The sequence below is a fragment of the Sebastes umbrosus genome, chromosome 10 (assembly GCF_015220745.1).
Source record: "Sebastes umbrosus isolate fSebUmb1 chromosome 10, fSebUmb1.pri, whole genome shotgun sequence".
NCBI classification, from domain to species: domain Eukaryota; kingdom Metazoa; phylum Chordata; class Actinopteri; order Perciformes; family Sebastidae; genus Sebastes; species Sebastes umbrosus.
In genome coordinates, this window is record NC_051278.1 from 2,940,401 (window position 1) to 2,955,288 (window position 14,888).

General features: G+C 38.5%; 1 protein-coding gene across 7 annotated transcripts in view; it reads right to left on the reverse strand.

The window, feature by feature from the left end:
- Positions 1–4,157: 4,157 nt before the first annotated feature.
- Positions 4,158–14,888, reverse strand: part of itsn1 (intersectin 1 (SH3 domain protein)) — a 50,648-nt gene continuing 39,917 nt past the window's right edge. For 4 of the 7 annotated variants that reach the window (XM_037783047.1, XM_037783052.1, XM_037783051.1 and 1 more), the window contains 15 exons: positions 10,498–10,619; positions 9,867–9,973; positions 9,551–9,652; positions 9,112–9,193; positions 8,827–8,925; positions 8,653–8,736; positions 8,439–8,522; positions 8,066–8,197; positions 7,787–7,867; positions 7,212–7,333; positions 6,746–6,828; positions 5,938–6,021; positions 5,345–5,409; positions 4,753–4,861; positions 4,158–4,641 (listed from right to left, as the gene is read on the reverse strand). In XM_037783047.1, the coding sequence (XP_037638975.1) occupies positions 4,493–4,641; positions 4,753–4,861; positions 5,345–5,409; positions 5,938–6,021; positions 6,746–6,828; positions 7,212–7,333; positions 7,787–7,867; positions 8,066–8,197; positions 8,439–8,522; positions 8,653–8,736; positions 8,827–8,925; positions 9,112–9,193; positions 9,551–9,652; positions 9,867–9,973; positions 10,498–10,619 (1,505 nt within the window). In that variant the 3' untranslated portion in view covers positions 4,158–4,492. The remainder of the gene's footprint in view (positions 4,642–4,752; positions 4,862–5,344; positions 5,410–5,937; positions 6,022–6,745; positions 6,829–7,211; positions 7,334–7,786; positions 7,868–8,065; positions 8,198–8,438; positions 8,523–8,652; positions 8,737–8,826; positions 8,926–9,111; positions 9,194–9,550; positions 9,653–9,866; positions 9,974–10,497; positions 10,620–14,888) is intronic. The other 3 variants (XM_037783049.1, XM_037783050.1, XM_037783048.1) reach the window with 1 other exon arrangement.

Sequence of the window (14,888 nt, forward strand, 5' to 3'; positions counted from 1 at the left end):
TCTTGAATCTTGAAATTGTTTTGCATTATTTAGGTTGAGGTTATATATGGAAAAAAAGGCTCTGTGGCCTTTTTTCCTCTCCCTGCCTAAATCATTTTTTTATTTGGATGTCCTTTGATTTTAACTTGCAAAAAAATAAATGCAAACTCAATCACTGCATGAATTCTCTACCAAGCAAAGCAAAACAATGAAAAGCATAAGACAAGTTGAATATTTTGTTTTGGGTTCAACCAGAGAATGTTTTTTCCTTCTCAAATTGTTTAATTTGATGAATTTTAAGACTTCCAAAAGGGTAAGGGTCGTGTCTAGATTGGAAATCTGCAAATTGCAAAGAGTTTCGCAATTTGCGTTTTACCTTCTAGCCACGACCAAGGGTAAGTGTCCAGAATTTTCCCAAGAAAATAACGATTAGAGAAAAGTCAGACAAAATAAATATAATTTTGTGATAAAGAAATGTTTTGTTTTATCTCTTAATCCTTTATTATCCCTCTGGTACAGCACCACTGATGTATTGTGTGAGCATCAAACCAAACCAAAGAAAGCAACAACACAGACGGCTGCAGTCTTGGTCCAACTGAAGTTTAATCTGAACATTGAAAGACAACAACGTACATCATCTTCTACAGTGATAATTAACAGCAGGCTGTCTCTATCGGCCCCGCAGCGCTCATATATTAACTCTCAGATAGCAGTAGTATTATACACAACCTGGAACAGTAAGAACGGATTCAAACTGGATTAGATTCAGTGTGGAGAGGAGGAAGAGGAGGAGAGGGTCGACAGGGATCATCATTCATCATCATCATCGTCATCATCATCAGCTTCAGTCTGGGGAAACACAAACATTCGTTCACGCCTTCCTCCACCGTCGAGCTGCTGCGACCGACTTCTGATTGGACAGTGGCTGGTCACTAAGGTAACTATCGGTTGTCTCAGTGGTAATTCAGTAATTCAGTAACCGTGGCGTTGAATTAAAATCACTAACTAAAGTTACTAACTGGACAAGTAGCGAGCTAACTAACATATCTACCGCTATATCGTATCTGTCCAACGGGCTAATGCAGCGGCCATTTTGAACACTCGTGATGGGAAAGATTAATTAACGCTGCCGTCAAAGTAACTCCTGAGTCTGTGTGATTTTAAATAAGGAAATCAGGTGAATGATATGATTAAATTGGTTATATACATGTTGATACATTATTTTTGTTGTCCTTTAAAAACAGTGAATTCCTTTTTTTTACCACAGGATTCATCACAACTTACAGCCTTTGATTTGGCACCTTCTCATGATCAAGCTAACACAACCGCAAGTACACGGCAGCTATGAACATTTAGTATTATTGTCAAGCTGCGTAGAGCTGCGTCCACACTTTACGGCCCCGCTGACGCCGTGTGTTGTCACCATAACAACTAACAACATTCGCCTTTTTTTCTTTTGCATTAGTCAAATGACCACGAAAACAGTTCAATGACCTTCTACTCCTATTCCATTTCCATGATTTGGACCTACAGTAAGCTGACGCAGTCCAGCCTGGAGCAGGATCATTTTAAGCACCCATTACAGCTTTTATTCTCAAATGGGTAGATAATCTGACGTTTTAAGTGCTGAAGGAAAAACTAGCTTCGAAGGATAGGGCTGATGATATTCTATATTTTATTGATCCTTCTAACGAGTATTGTCTGTGTACATATCTTCTTCAAATGTGGATTAATCCGCCGATGAAAGTAGTCCCCAACTAATGCACTATTTCCTCCTACTTCAGTAATATTTGCTTAAAATTAGTTTTTTTTAAAGAAAATTACAGAGCCATTAAAAAAGGAAACATATATAAATGAGCCATTTTAAATGTTAAATATGATCAATTTTCCTTCTTGGACTATTCAAAACGGCCGCTGTGTAACAGTCGAGTCCTGCTCTGCTCTAACATCAGCGACAGTGTGTTTTAAAAGTGCTGGGAGTGCCGACGCACAGTAACATTATCTTTTTTAGTCAGGGTTAATGTGTGGAAACGGTCTAAAAGGCTGTTCCTATAAAATGCATGTCCGTCGTACCTACAGCATGTCCGAGGGCCCCTATCTATCTATCCAGCTCTGGGCCCTCTGGTTCCTTCAGGGTTTTGATCCTCCCCTGCATAGCGACGCCACTGTGACAGCTCCACACAGCAGCAACATAACAACAGAGGTTAGCGACATAAATCACCTAAAACTACGACCCCCGTGTGCGTCCAACCAACATCACACAAATAACAAAACATGAAGACATTCTTCTTTACAGTACCTCAACTTACAGTAGCTGTCACACCTGTTCCCTGTTCCATTATTATCAGCATTATTATACATGTAAAAGGGACATCGTGATATTTATTTACGCTGAACACTTGTCATACATCGGGGTAAAATCTCTCCTATATTTTCAGCTGATTAGCATCGTTAACATTTCTCATTAAAACCTGTACACATTTAGCCTTTTCTGAGATAACGTGGCAAAGTGTTCAGTGAAATGTGAATGTCCCTTCAGATGTATTTACAGTACCTCACACAGCTGAACGCCTGAGGAGTTTAACTTAAGACTCTGAGAGAGTTGTAAGACTTGACGTAAAAAATAAAATAATAAAAATGTACCTTTAATTAGCCTGTCCACCTTGACACACTCATACATATCTTACACTCTCTCACACGCACACACACATGCACACACACACACACACACACACACACACACACACACACACAGGGGTTTGGGTTTGTTGGGACTAAGAAGAAGAAGAAGAAGAAGAAGAAGAAGAAGGAGGTTTGGGATTGTCGCTGGAGTGTCTGTGAGACTGTCTGATGAAGCAGAGGAAGAGAGAACAGGAAAGACCCGGCTGATCTCCAAAAAGACTGAACCGGACCAGACTGGACTAAAAACTGAACTGGACCAGACTGAAGGAGGACAGGCGTGGACTGGACTGGACTGGAATAGAAACAGGCCTCAGTAGGACGCCGTCATTCAACCAGAAAAGCAGCAGTTCAAGAAACAGCTGCATTTTTAAGACCAGTAAAATAAAATGTAAGACGTTAAGATGTGTGTAAGACATTTGAAGGGATTCAGAGATTTGATCGAGGTTGAATATTTATCTCAGAAAAGTACTATGCAGTCCCAAAACTTCTTACTTTGTGCTGACTGGTTAAAACCGTGTTTGGGAAAATTGCTCCTGATACTTTGCATATCAGACGACTGAGATTTTCCCAATGCCAGTCCATTTAAATAATCTAACGTAGCAACGAAACTCTTTATGGAGGACGAAACCTGCCAAAATCAAAAATATATAAATAAATGACTCGATAAATAAACAAATATGTCATTAAATGTAGGAAAAATAATATTAAAAATAAATGTGGGCATCAATTAATTGATAAAATGTGACATAAATTGATATTTTTGTTTTAATTTGCTTCTTTATTTTGTTTACCTTTGTATTACTTTCCTACTCTTCTATTTAATTTCCCCTATTATTTATTTATTTTTTATCAATTTTAAATTTATTTATTTATATTTGCATTTATTTCTTAATTATTTTAAATGTATTTATTCATTATTAAGTTGTATGTATTAAAATAAATACAAATAAATAAATTTAAAAGTTAATAAAAATAAATATAAAAAAGGAAAATGAAATACAAGAGTAGATAAATAAGGGAATTAATACTAAGGTAAATAAATAAAGAGGCAAATTAAAACAGATATATCAACTTATGTCACATTTTATCAATTAATTAATGCCCACATTTATTTTTAATATTGTTTTTGGTACATCTAATAATTTATTTATTTAGCGAGTCATTTTTTTAATATTTCTTTTTATTTTGGCAGGTCCCATCCTCCACAGGCTAGTTGTGATGTCTTTACAAATGTATTTGTATATTGTTATGGTTATATATTGACACAACTAGCCCAGATTATCTGTATGTCAGTTCATTTGTGGTAATTTGATGATTTTTTTTAGAAAAATGCACCAACTGAGCACAATATACACTAAAATAATCATGTGTTACAACTCAATTATGACACAAAACGGGGCTACAAGCTGGTGTAACACATAGACTGTATATATATAGACGGACGACGCGTTTAAATATCTGGATATGGGAGCTGCCATCTGGAGAGTTTAACATCATTTGGAGTCTGAGCAGTAGTATCGGGGAGTGCATCAAGGTCGTCCATCTTCATATACAGTCTATGGTGTAACACTGCAGAGCCCAGTTTACATTGTGTAGTTTAATAGTGGTGCAAATTACCAAAGTTACCTGCTTTTCCCAATTGGCAATGTTCCTAAATTACTAAATATTCAGATTTTCCCTCCCTCTTTAAACATGAACAGCTGTAACTGAACCAGACCAAACTAACAGAATCCAGACCAGTCCAGTCTAATCCAGCCCAGCTGTCTGGTCCACATCTCTTAGTCCCTCTTCGGTCCGGTCCAGTCCGGTTTGATGCTGTCCAGGTGTTTTTTTACGGTTCTTCAAACAGCTGGAGGTCCAGCCTGACGACGATCTCTCCTGTGGGAACCTCGTGGAGCAGCAACCGCTTCGTGATTGGTCCTTTAGAGCCCTGGTCCTTCTTTATCTCAGCCAACCGGATCTCCGTCCTGCCCAGGAAGTCTGGAGGGGAGGGGAGTTTAAAGAGAGAGAGGGTGTGATGGAAATATAAAATAAAGACATCTATCTCTACTGGAGAGGTAAAACCTGTTATTATTTTATATCATGACTGACCGTCAGGTGAGAACTGGTCTCGTTCAAACACAGTGACACAGAGGACGTCCTGCTCCAGGTCCTTTATAAAAAACTGACAATTGGAGTTCCACTTGGGATTCAATGTGTCCTACAGGGAGAGAAATAAAGCAAAATGAACCATCTAATACACACAGTGAAGTTATTTAATAGGCTTATCTACTTTAGTGAGAGTCAGCTTATACTGTACATCTTTATTCTTACTAAATAATAAAACATTTTCAGCCAATAGATGGATTATTGTCACGCAGACTTGGACCAATACAGAACTTAAAGTTAGTTAAAGAATATAACAGTCAATCAGTATATATTTTTTTTACTTTTTTTAAACTAGTAACTAACTTTATAATTACAAAACAGGTTCTTCTCTATAGACCATCTCTTCGTAACTTAAAACTTTAATAATAAAAATGTCAAAAATAAGAATGCTGGCTTATTAGTCTCTAAAGGACGATCACAGAGTAACTGATGGAAGAGAAATAATAATAACCCTGTACAAACTTCTCTTAATCTCTAATCAATAATAATTATTTAAAAAAACAAAAACAGAAGTATGTTGTAGACATAGTCCTACCTGTAATGTTTTTGTGATATGGCACTGTGAACCCATGGTTACCTCACAGTATGGGTTACTTTTTCCTGAAAAGACACACAAACAGGTATTTATATTATATATAATTACATTGTTTTTTATAACAATATTTGAATATATTAATAACGTCTCTTTTTCTATTACCTGTAGACCACAAACAGTTACCACTTATGACACTAAACCATTTTAAAGAACTGTTGGTTGGTCATGTCTGATTATTATTTCAGCTTGGACCAAATTTACAGTAATAGAATGAGGATTTAACACCTTGTACTTTAGCAGTCAGACTCTTTTTATTTCCTCAACAGAATCTATTTGACACTATGGGTGAAAACATACTGTATTTATATTGATGATAAATGTAGCATTCTTAGCATTCAACATTATAATGACTGGGCCTCGCTGGCCAAAAACAGTTAAGGTAAAGGGTTTTAAAGAGAGACGCTAACAGCGCATATAAAAAATAGTTTAGCAGGAAATAATTTTATTCTTTAAAACTGTTTTTCTTTTTGTAAAGATAGTGACCATACATAATAAAACCTTTTCTATTTTTCAAAATGTGTAACGTTACGTACCGTGGGAGCGACAGGGTTTGAGCTCTATTCCCTCCACGATGTTGACCATCAGCCTACCGATACCTGTCGCTCTCTGAGAACGCACTGAAGACACAAAGAGACAAAAAGACATTAAAGAGTCATCATGGAAAATATGTTTGACTACAGAGTTCAGACTGTGGCGAGAGGAGTTTTAGTGAAGAGTAACCGTTACCCTTTCAATTAGCCTGGGAATCGCTTATGCTTATCACTGGCATACACATATCTCGGCCAGGGCTGCAACTAACGATTACTTTCATTGTCGATTTATCGATTAGTTGTTTGATCTATAAAATGTCTGAAAATGGTGCAAAATGTCGATCAGTGTCAATATTCACATTTAAGAAGCTGGAATCAAAGTATTTAGACTTTCTTTTTTTTGTTAAAAAATTACTCAAACCAGTTAATCGATTATCAAAATAGTTGGTGATTAATTTAATAGTAAGAAAGGCAGAAAAAAAGTCTGAAAAATGTCCCAAAAAAAGTCAGAAAAAAAAGTGGAAGAAAGATGTCAGAATAAAAGTTTGGAAATTTTCTGCAAAAAGTTTGACAACTATATGTATATACGTCTATGGTAACAATTATCATGAATCATAATTTAAAAACGGTAAAGTCTGGCTAAAAGTTAAAGTAACTTAGACCAAACCCAGCAGGTCATGTGGTGCTCTTATGTTCTGTAACTGGAGCATGAAAGCCTGGTGGAATTAGAAAGCTAACTAGCCAGCTGCTAAATGAGTAAAAATGTTTTTTAACTAAACATTCAGGATGTAGGAAAGCAAAAGAGAGATACCTAGATACGCCTTCTCTCTCTTCTTCTTCTCCGTCTCAATGAAGAGTTCTGAAGCTGCTTTGATTTTCTGAACCCACGCCGTCCTGCACAAACACACAAACACACATTAACACACAAACAGAAACACACAAACACAAACACAAACACACATTAACACACAAACAGAAACACACAAACACAAACACAAACACACATTAACACACAAACAGAAACACACAAACACAAACACAAACACACATTAACACACAAACAGAAACACACAAACACACATTAACATGCTTTTTAAAGTCACTACAGACGTCGATCAGCTAATTTAAAGACCTCAGCAGTAAAATATCATCACCAATATTAGGAATGATGGTCCAGAACTAAGAAATAAGACGTACGTGTCTATCCATGTGTTTATATATATATATATTACCTTTCATTGATTACGTCTATATCCATGTGTTTATATATATATTACCTTTCATTGATGCTCTCCGCTCTGAGCGTGTAGACTCTGTCTATGTGAGAGATGTGGAACAGCGGTTCGTCTCCTGACGGGTCTGTTGGCAGCTTCACTAACACTTCATTTAGAAAGATCGGCTGAAAGAGACCAGAAGAGCTCCGTTATTAGTTATTAGTGATGTTAGTGAGAGTCATGAACTGTAGATACGTTCACTGTCGGTACATCTGTTCTAAATAAACTCTAATTCACTTCAAATACAGTAAAAATATCTGCAGGTTTACAAAGTTTCAGCATTTTAACACAACAGACTGAGTATTTTGAAATAATACATGCAAATTATGACAAATAAAAGATAATTTTAATGTCCAGCAGCATTTAATATGTTTACTAAAACATAAAGGATGATAAAAATTATGTTTTTTATTATGTAATAACACTGTTTTAAACGGGATATTAACAGTTAAATACATCTCACCCCTGTTTATGTTCCTAAAATGAACACATTTACTTCAGGAGTTAAAGACCTGCTGTGTAAACAGCAGTGTGTGTGTGTGTGTGTGTGTGTGTGTGTATGATGTGTGTAGTCGTACCGTCTTGTACATGCGGTACTGCAGGTGTGTTTTGGAGGAGAAGACTTTGTCGCAGCCTGAGAAGCCCAGAGGTTTGGTCACCTGAGAGACGGGACGAAGAGGACGGAAACAGGATTTCAGTAAAACACATTCAGTCACCAGAGGTGGAAGAAGTATTCTGATTCTTTACTTCAGTAAAGTAAAGTATACGGTATACTGAAAAGTAACAGGCTGTCACATAAATGTGGTGGAGTAAAGTGAGATGAGGCGCAGTAGGAGTATAAAGCAGCGTGACCTCACCTGAGTCAGCAGCAGGAAGTCGTTGAACAGGAAGCCGTAGAGCTCCTTGCTGCTCTTGGCTTTAAACAGCTTCCCGCTGTGGAGGAACTTCCTGGGACCCAGACAGTTGGTGACCGAGTTAAACACCAGTTGCTGAAGGACGGAGACGGACAAGGTGGTTATTTTAATCAGGTTAGACCATAAAATGTCAAACATGATGATAAATAATGAGTCCAAAGTGACATCTTCAAATTGATTTTTTTGTCTTTTTTTATTTGTTTGTTTATCATTGAGCTGCACCGACAACCAGAGACATGTAGTTGATATCTATGTTGTCAGTGTGTAGCGGCTTACTGGTTGTGTGTGTGCGTGTGTGTGTTTGTGTGTGTTTTACCTCAGACAGGCCTTCACACTGGACGTGAGCCTGAATCCACTCGAGACGATCTGAGTTCTCCTTCTCCCGGACGCCTTCATTCACCTGAACATACAAAAACACAGTATCTTTAAAACCAATAAAAATAAGAATACAAATTTCCTTTGAGATAAATAAAATTCTAGTTTATCTTTTTAAAGATTGTGTGTGTGTGTGTGTGTGTGTGTGTGTTCACCTGTGAGCACAGCTCCTCAGCTTTCTCCAGAGCAGCTTTCAGGTGGCTGTTGTCTGGATGAGTCTCTGGAGTGTTTTCTAAGATCTATAATCAATAACGACAGATTATAAAGTGTTAACTCGTCCCTCTGGATGTGATCCAGGTGAGGTGTGTTCATCATGCATTCATACGTACGTTCTTGATGATGAGCGGGTAGCGGGTGACTCTCTGCATGGGTTTGAGCAGGAAGCTGGACAGAGGCATCCCCTTACACCTGGGATCCATCGCCAACCTCTGACAGACGGAGACGGAGACGGAGACGGAGACGGAGACGGAGACGGAGAGACAGTGTTAGAGATAAATGATATCTACAAAATGCTGGACTAGGTTTGACCCTGTTCTTAATGTCTAGAAGGTTAATAATGCTGAATGTTTGATTATTGGATGTGTTATAATCAGATTATAGGGGGGGTTTAGTACCTTCAGGAAGTCCTTGATCTCGGGGTTGTCGTCCGTTTTCTGTTGAATCAGCGTGGCTCCATTCAGCTGACACGAACAAAACCTGAACACAAAAACAATGATCACAGAATTAGAAAACAATATTTACACACTTACATTAAAGGGGAAACATTGTGCTCATTTCCAGGTTCATACTTGTATTTTTGGTTTCTATCAGAACATGTTTACATGCTTTAATGTTCAAAAAACACATTATTTTCCTCATCCTCCGTCTGAAATGTTTTAGTGCCTCTCTCTTTTAAACGCCCAGTCTGCTCTGATTGGCTAGCGCTATATTCTAATGAGCTTTCACATGACATAGGAAGGGGAGCCAGATCTGATTGGCTTGTTGAGTCACATGTTTTCTGAAACCCAAATGTACGTGAAGAAGCACTAAAAAGGTGAGTTTTTCAGTCAGAACCTGATGTACGGCTGCATGTGAGGCAGCTGATTAGTCAGGATGTCGCCAATCATCTTCACCGGCATCCGATCGCCCGACATCTTCTTCCTCACTCTCAGAGCCCTGCAGAGGGAGAAAAGGGGTTTTAGAAAAGGTTTCTAAAGATACCAGATACACGCCAGAGCCAAACCTCAATGACTTTTATGTAAATGTAAATGATGTTTAACGTGTTGACGTTGCAAATGTGTTCATGTAAAACTAAACCTACTGTTTGCCTGTGTTGAGCATGAGAGTGTAAAACTGGTATGTATTATGTGTTTGGTGTATTTCTCTTTACTTGAGCAGTTTGATGTTGCACATGATGAGCTCCTTCCAGTTGACGAAGATCATGGCCACCTCTTTCTCCGTCAACAGCTCGCACTCCAGCAGAGGTTTGTGGAAGATCTGAACACACACATGCAGAGAAGTTACAACAAATTCCACCTATATTAATCCAATCACAGGCGTATCCTATAGTTAACTCTGATCCAAACCCCATTACATACAATGTTGAGCTCCACAAAACACTGTTCGTGGCCATGATTGGTTCACTATTAAGACCAAACACTAGATGGCAATAGAGAGACACTCCAATAAACCTCATTCATTTTTAATAATAGGTTAGTCTTACGGATGATCCTCTATCACCTTCGTCGTCTGTAGGTTGTAAAAGACTACAACCAGTCCTAAACTAAAAAGCATTTTAAGCTGAAATCATCATTCAGTCCATTTGGTGTCATAGTGTTCAGTGTGTATATCCAGAATATTTCCCTCTGGGTTTGTTTTGTCGATACAGTTTGTCTGTTTGTGCAACTGAGTCTAACTAATATTAACTTTAAAAGTCCTATAAGATATCAGGACTTTTTTATTACTTTTGGCCACAAATATTCAAGGTATATAAGTTATGAACAGTGTACGTGAGTGTTTACCTCTGTGACGAGCTGCAGGTCGTTGACGTAGTTCTCCTCGGTGACGATGAGCTCGTGGATGTATCCCTGCCTCTTCCTCTCCATCGGACTCAGCATGTCCAGCAAGTGGAGGTCAGCGCACCCTGAAATAATACAAACACATAGCTGTCAATCAAACATCCTGACACATGGAAAGATACCTATTATTATTATACCTGTATTAATACATTACCAACAAAATACATACCTGAGATCAACAAACAGGCAGAGGGACTAACAGTGGAACGCTCTGGAGGAGTGTTTGATCAGTGAAAATGTGATTAAATGTGTATTTCTGTGAAAATGTGACACACTCTTTCTTTAATGTACAATGAAGATGTACAAATATATGTTAGGAGATTATAAAAAGTATTTGTAAAGGCCCGTAAGCAAAGAGTTGAAACTCTGGTGTTTTTTTGACAACAGCCACTGCCGCCATTTTGGACTGAAAACACTTATTATATTTATAATAGATTATTATTCAACACAGGTCATTTCAGTAGAATATGACAATAGAATAGAAATAATTTAGTTTTACTTTTGTACGGCTCTTTGTAGGCGGACGTTTTACTGGCGTCCGGTAGGGCTGATAAATTGTATTTTCATCGTCATCGCGATATGAACATGCACGATAAACAACATCGCAAAAGGCCGTCTGAAACGCGATGAATAAGAAAATCATTATATTTAGGGATGGTTACTGAAACCCGGTATTGAACGGGCTCCGGGGCTACAGACTGTAGTAGGACTGATACTGACTGATGTCTGTGTTCTTCAGTCTTTCTAAGCTTCACTCAGTATTTTCATGTCAGGAAAATGATTTATTTTATTAACATGTTAGATTGTTTCCAGTGAGGTATTAATGAGTTCATATAGTGACATTGCTTTTGTAAACATTACCGTTGCTGCTCTAGGAACAACATTTAGCTTAGTTATATTTATAATATAAATATATGTATAGCTAATATGCACACTTCAATATTTGTTTATTTATCGCAAGTCATATCATCATCGCAATGTTGAACAATGTTATTGCACATCACAGATTCTCCTCATATTGTGCAGGTCTTTCAGTCCAAAATGGCGGAAGCGTAACACTGCTGCTGGTCGCTGACGTTGCAACGGAACGAAGGATTGACTTTCACTTCTTGGCAATAATACGTTCTTTGCCATAATGGTAAAATTCAATGCTTTATTTACAAATGTTACTTTAACAGGAAGCATCCATAATGTAGGTTTAACACAGATACCTTGTATGTGTGTGTGTGCGTGTGCGTGTGCGTGTGTGTGAGTAACGAGGCCAGTCGACTGCAGTCTGTCTCAGAGCATTTAATCATCAGGACCAGTCAGATTCACCGCTTCATCAAAATCTCCACCAATAAAACCTCAGGACATTTTTTTACTATCAACGCTACGCTAACATTCTGTACATTTCACTCATTCATTCACTCATTCAAGTATCCTGTTCACTCCTCTCCCTGTTTAACCATCTGATCATTCATGCTTTACTTTCACTCACTCATTCTTTCACTGACACCGAGTGCAGTCGGGTTACATTTGGCTGTTAATCCATTCGTCCATTCATCACTATGTATAATGAAGCATCAACCGTTACCATTCATTAGATTAACTATAGATCATACTTTTATTTATTTATTTATTCTTTTAAAACAGACCAGACTAGACCAGAGCCGTGCTTCAGAGCGGATAGTGTGTTCTGGTAAAAATGGTAAAAGACGTAACTGTTCAAAAATCCAGGTTTCTAAGCTTCCACCTGCAGCGCCCCGAGACCCCAAAGTGATTAAATAGGGACGTAAACGGCTGCAGACGGGAGCGTTAGCATGTAGTAACAGGTGTTATCATCAGAGGTTATTATCAGGCAGCGTGGCTCTGGTCTACGTGGCTCTTTGTTCTAAACTAAAATACTCTCTGACATTAAAGAAGTCTCGACCGTCGGTTACCAAAACCTGCTCGTCCCAAATCTGGGCCTCCAGCATCAGTTTTAGTTTAACAAAACCGACGGTCTTCGACTCCAATCAGACACCTTCACCTCCAATACTGACACACACCGAGGAGCCGACGGGATCCAAGCAGGTTAATAATAATAATAATAATAATAATAACAATAACAACTCCTCTATTGCTCGTTGTATAAAAAGTTGTTCGATAATCATTCTGAGGGTAAACATTAAAATCACAATACTGTCATCTGGATAAACAATAAAACAACAAACAATACATAATGTAATATGGCAACCACTATAACACCGGTCTGTTGCTGTGGGGAAATGCAGACGATGCACCGGCGGGCGGGGGTGCGTCGCCATGGTAACAGGTAATGTACAGTTTATATATTATTTGAGAGTGAGGTCGTTACTGTCGTTTAACACAGACCTGTTAATCAGTGATATGATGACGTGATGTTTTAAGGGCTCAGAGCAGCGCTGTAAAGATCTACTTGGTTGGAGGCTATAAAAACAGAGTTATGATGAAAAGTCATATTTTTTTTTAGTGTAAAATCTCACAGGTTTGTCCCTTCCTTAATACCTCGTAGGGGTGAAATGATTGGTTTTATACAGTAGGTTTTGCAGTGCGGGGGGGGAAGAAGCTTACTTAAAATCAGCCTTTTTTTGCATGGAGTCTGGTGACAACGAGCTAAAAAGGTGCATCACAGTGTGGAGAATTCAAGGAGGTAAAGCTCAAATTACTTTAAAACAAAAGAAAAATATCACTAGTTTGTGAAGTTGAGCCACAACTAAAAACAGCTGAGCTACTTATTTAATAAAGGACTAGTTTGTCATTTTAAGGAAATATTTGCTTTCTTGTGTGAGATGAGACGATCACTCTCATGTCGATAAAGTCGATTAGCTTAGCATAAAAACAGTCTCTTTCCAGAGCTCCACATTGTAAGAAACAAAGATTTTTCTTTAAACATCTGTCTTTAACATCCACCTCTGTATAGTATAATGACAATAAATATCATTCTGATTAAAAGTACACAAAGAAACACCTCTAAAGCTCACAAGTTAATTAACACGTTGGATTTTTGCTCCATTTGTTCACAAACAGAAATGTAAAAAGCTGTATTATTACGGGAGTTAAATGCTGACTTTAAAATGTGTTTTACGCCGAATTCACACCAGGCAGCAGCGGCGAACTGCGCCTCGTCGCAATAAATACATTTTTCTGCAGCCGGGAGGCGGCAGGCGTGTTCATGTCTATCAGGCAGGAAGAAATCTTTGTAACAGGTCAACATGTCACCCGAGTCACAGAATGTGTTTACTGATTGGATGCAGGTCCTCTCTGGCTGCACTTTGCCGCAGAATCAAAGAGCCGCAGGTCGCTGAGCTCGGAAACGGCCGCCGCAGCTTTTCATAGATGCTGCATTGTAAACAACAAATCTGTGTTGAAATCGGCAGGACGACAGCTAGTTAACGTTAGCCGTTAGCTCCCTGCAGGACAGAGTTTCTGCTTTCCGGCTGCTAACAGCTAACACACATTATGGTGCTTTCAGGCTCTGTTCAGTAAAAATGAGTACTGGAGGAATAAATTCTAACGATATCATGATGTGTTCAAATGCAATTTAAGATGTAGTTTTTGACATTACATGGCAGCTGGTCGCAGACTGCACTTGGCTGCTGTTCTGGTGTGAATTCAGCGTTAGGCGTATTTTGAGCCACGCTAGTGCCTCCTCTTGTATGCTAAGCTAAGCTAATCACCGCCTGGCTGTAGCGTCATACTTAACAGACAGACATGAGAGTGGTATGGATTTTTTCTCATCATAAAAACACTCAGAGTATTTCCCCAAAATGTCAAAAATATTCCTTTAACTGGAATGATTCATTTGTTAAATCACAGATCGTTCCACCCCTACATGTCTAGTACCAAATCTGTGTGATCCTGGTCTGCTCGCCCTCGACAGTGTGACAGCATCTCATCACCATAGCAACAGACAAAACAACAAACATGTAAACAATAACAACAACAACAGAACATTGAACGGATCAGTTAAAGTTAATACATATTCAGAATGTTAAACTACAACAGATAAAAACGTTATCACTGTTTGTGTGTGTGTGTGAGTGCAAAAACTCTCTGTACCATGTTGTGTGTCATTTGGTTAGCTAGTATGCTAAGCAGTTATAGCATGGCGTTCCATTTACAGCCCTGAGCTGCTAACACGGGCTGAGTCCCATTCCAGCTGCTCACTCCCTTCTATGCCTCCTTCACTAGCAGAGGAAGAGAGGAAGATGAGGAGGAGGAGGAGGAGGGAGCTGAAACTCAGCTGCTTTGGGACGCGTCTCAATACTGCCTCATTTCCTCTCCATCTCCTTTTAGAGTGGGAACAAGAAGAAGAAGGAGGGAAGAGGAGT